This window comes from Mus caroli, chromosome 15 (assembly GCF_900094665.2).
Source record: "Mus caroli chromosome 15, CAROLI_EIJ_v1.1, whole genome shotgun sequence".
Lineage (NCBI taxonomy): Eukaryota > Metazoa > Chordata > Mammalia > Rodentia > Muridae > Mus > Mus caroli.
Window position 1 is genome coordinate 96,816,710 of NC_034584.1, and position 3,508 is coordinate 96,820,217.

General features: G+C 43.8%; 1 protein-coding gene across 1 annotated transcript in view; it reads left to right on the plus strand.

Annotated features, from left to right (window-relative positions):
• Hoxc10 (homeobox C10) overlaps window positions 1-3,508 on the plus strand; it is a 5,310-nt gene extending 1,802 nt beyond the window's left edge. Inside the window, exon 2 of the mRNA XM_021183819.1 lies at window positions 2,416-3,508. Within this exon, the coding sequence (XP_021039478.1) occupies window positions 2,416-2,693 (278 nt within the window). The 3' untranslated portion in view covers window positions 2,694-3,508. The remainder of the gene's footprint in view (window positions 1-2,415) is intronic.

Genomic DNA, 3,508 nt, shown 5'->3' on the forward strand with positions numbered 1-3,508 from the left:
CTCCTCCTCCTCCTCCTCCTCCTCTTCCTCCTCCTCCTCCCACCACCTCTGGTCTCTTTTTTTTTTCCTTTTCTATATTTTTTCTGGTTATGTTTTTGCCCCCAGTGGTTTTCAAAAGCAGCTTATAAATGAGTGGTTGGAAATTTTCTGTGTGCGTGGCAAGCGGTTTACTCCTGAGAAGGAGTGAGGCACTGGTTGGATTTCTTTGTGATTTTTGGTTCAATGCTCAGCCAGGGTTCAAGCTCAGGGTTCAAGATTCATTTCTTCTGTAACTGAGGGTTTTCAGGACCCTTTGCTGTACTAGGGGCAGGGGATCAGAGTTTGAAACAGGAGCAGGATTGTGTTGCAAAAGGGAACGACTTTTCCTGAAAAGTTGGAACAAAATGCACCCAAAAAGGCCTAATGGGTAAAAATAAACCCGCTCCCCAAGAAACTGGCTCCTGGTGATGCTGATGGAGGCCAGGTCATTGGTATAGAAGTAGGTGAACTATTGAGAGTGAATCAGACTGGTGTGGCCTGAAGCTTGTGTGTGGTGCTTTGTATAAGGTTTATATATGGATGCAACTGCACACTCATGCCTAATGGCAACCTGTATCACACACACACACACACACACACACACACATACATTGTGTTCCTCTACACACACTCATACACGCATATGCACTCTTTTGGCGCGCAGAGGGCAGAGCCTTGCCCTCTTGGGTCTACTATGCAAAGATAGCCTTGGTAAGTCAGTCCTTAGAGACTTTGACCAGGAGATGGCCGAGGCTGTGCTTGTGGAGATGAGTAAGGAGTAAGGTACCCATGTAACTAACACACATATCCTAATGGTTCATATGTCATGCAAAGGTTTAATTTTATTCCCTCACCATAAACCCTAAGCTGGACTGGGGTGGAAGGTAGAAAAAACTTTGTCCTAGCCATACCAAAAAGCAAAGTCAAGGTTAACAAGCCTACCTTCTAAACACAAGCTATACCCACTTTAATAGACTCCCCCTTCTTTCCTGGTTATCCCTTCAATAATCTAAGCCTTCCTACCCCAAACTAACACCTAGAGATTATGCTTTGTGTTCGTGTTCCCCCTCCGCCTTTTTTCTTTCTGTTTTTTTTTTTTTTTTTTTTTTTTTTTTTGTGTTTTCACCAGGCCAGAGGCAATGAGCTTTTTTGGCTAAGGTCCACTTGTAATTCCTTTCCTCCTCTTAAAACCCAACAACCCCAATAAAAAATAAACAGGATAGAGTTAGATGTGGAGAGCTTGTGAACAGTTTTCAAGAAGCTGCAGGTGTAGAGATATGAGAATAATTAAAGACATTGATATTTTCTAGACTATAGCCTCAAGTTTGCTGTTTTCTCCCCGCCCCCACTGTTTCCTGGTTGCCCTACAGAGCTCTCTTCACCACCAATCCAGACAAAATCCAGGACTCAGAAGACCCACTTGGCATAAGGAAGAGAGAAAGCAGGGTGCACACAGGGCTGTCAGCAAAGTTATTTGCTAGGTACCCTCTCCCTAGTCTTTGGACTCTCTTTTTCCCTCTTTAAAGGGTGGCCATGTTCTATACTTTTACCTGAAGAGCAAGGCTGATCCATTTCAACAAGAATACATATTGGAAAGAGAAACTAACAATAAAACAATAGAAACACATATATTATGGTATCTTCTCATATATGTAGGTATTTATCCACATCCCTCCTGTGTATATAGATGTATAGGTGTGTGTGTGTATCTGAAATCTACCTACACATAGAAGATTGTCTGATTTCCTTAACCTTAAGTTCTCTGGTCAGAGGAGGTTGTCTGAGTTGCCCTTAGCACTCCTCAGAGCTGTCGCCCCTGACCCCTGCTGCTCACACAGGTTTCCTTGATTCAGTTATACCTGAAGTATGTGGCCAGGAAAGGAGACAGCAAAGGGGAGCTATAATAAGACAGCAATCCTGTGGAAATTTAGGTGAGAATAAGAGTTGGGGTCTAGTGCAAGAATTCCAGAGACAGGGACAGAATCTCTCACCAGAGATGAAAGGAATTTTAAGCTCTCTGGAAAATGACTCTGAGCTGTGGGGCAGCCTCTGCATCGAAGATGCTTTTTCTGGCTGGCTGCATTTTTCCAGAGCTGGAGCAGAACAGAGTTGAGAGAAAGCCTGGGGAGGCTTAAGGCTGTTAGAATAAGGTGGTGGTCTTGACTAATTTAAATTTAGCAAACATTTTGAACATAAAAGCCTCTTCTATTTATTCCCTGTAAGTATAGACCCCTTAAGAAATTTCAAAATCCCAAGAGAACCAACCCACAAGCCTGTGAGGCTAGAGCATTCCCCTTCTGCTTTTTCAGCTACCCTGTCCCCAAGCAGGCTCCAAAAGCTGCACCAAGGTCTTGAGTCTTCCAGGGATACTTATGTAAATAATGTTATTTTTAACAGAGGGGATAAAGGCAGAAAACACCACAGGAAATTGGCTGACAGCAAAGAGCGGAAGGAAGAAGAGGTGCCCCTATACTAAACACCAGACGCTGGAATTGGAGAAAGAATTTCTGTTCAATATGTATTTGACGCGAGAGCGCCGCCTGGAGATTAGCAAGACCATTAACCTTACAGACAGACAAGTCAAAATCTGGTTTCAAAATCGCAGAATGAAACTCAAGAAAATGAACCGAGAGAATCGGATCCGGGAACTGACCTCCAATTTTAATTTCACCTGAACCAGCGTCATCTCCTCCCCCTCCCCTTCTCCCCTTTCCCCGCCCCTCCTCCCTTTGTGCCTGGTGATATATTTTTTTCCCTCCCTGAGTATAAATGCAACTCGCCTGCAAAAAAAAAAGGCAAAGACCTCAGACTCTTCTTCCAAGGGACCTATGGTTCGTGCTTCTCAAGGATGCTTCCACCTAAAGCATGAAAATGGGGTGCTGGGTTTTGGGGTGTTGTGTGTGCCCTCATAGATGGGGTGGTAGTGTGCCCGGTGTGTGTGTCAACTCCTCAATCACCCATGCACTCACATACAGCATTCTGTTCTCCATGCAAAGTTGAGGTCAAATCCACCCGATTACAGGGGAAAGAAAGGGAGATAATCAAACAGAGAGGGTCTGTAACCTTGTAGAGCACAGTTAGCATTGCTCCTTCCTTGCTGCATCCCCCCCCCCTTAGAATAATAGGTAGTCTTGAAAGTTCAGCTAGTATTTGTGTGTTTGTCATAGCACCCAGTGTCTAGACTAAACCCTCCCTCTGTCTTTCCCTCCCAATGGCTCTGAGAATATGCTTGAAGTATTTGTACTGCTTTCTGCTTTTCTCCCACCCTTCCCAACACACTATATCTCTCTCATCTCAGAAATTCCATCCAGAAGAACAAAAAAATTAAAAATAGAGCATAGCAAAGTAAAAACACCCCCCCCCCAAGTTGTCCTGCTCCTGTCTGGGAGTTGTGTTATTTAAAGATATTCTGTATGTTGTATCTTTTGCATGTAGCTTCCTTAATGGAGAAAAAAAATCCTAATAAATTTCCGGAATCTTAATCCTCAAA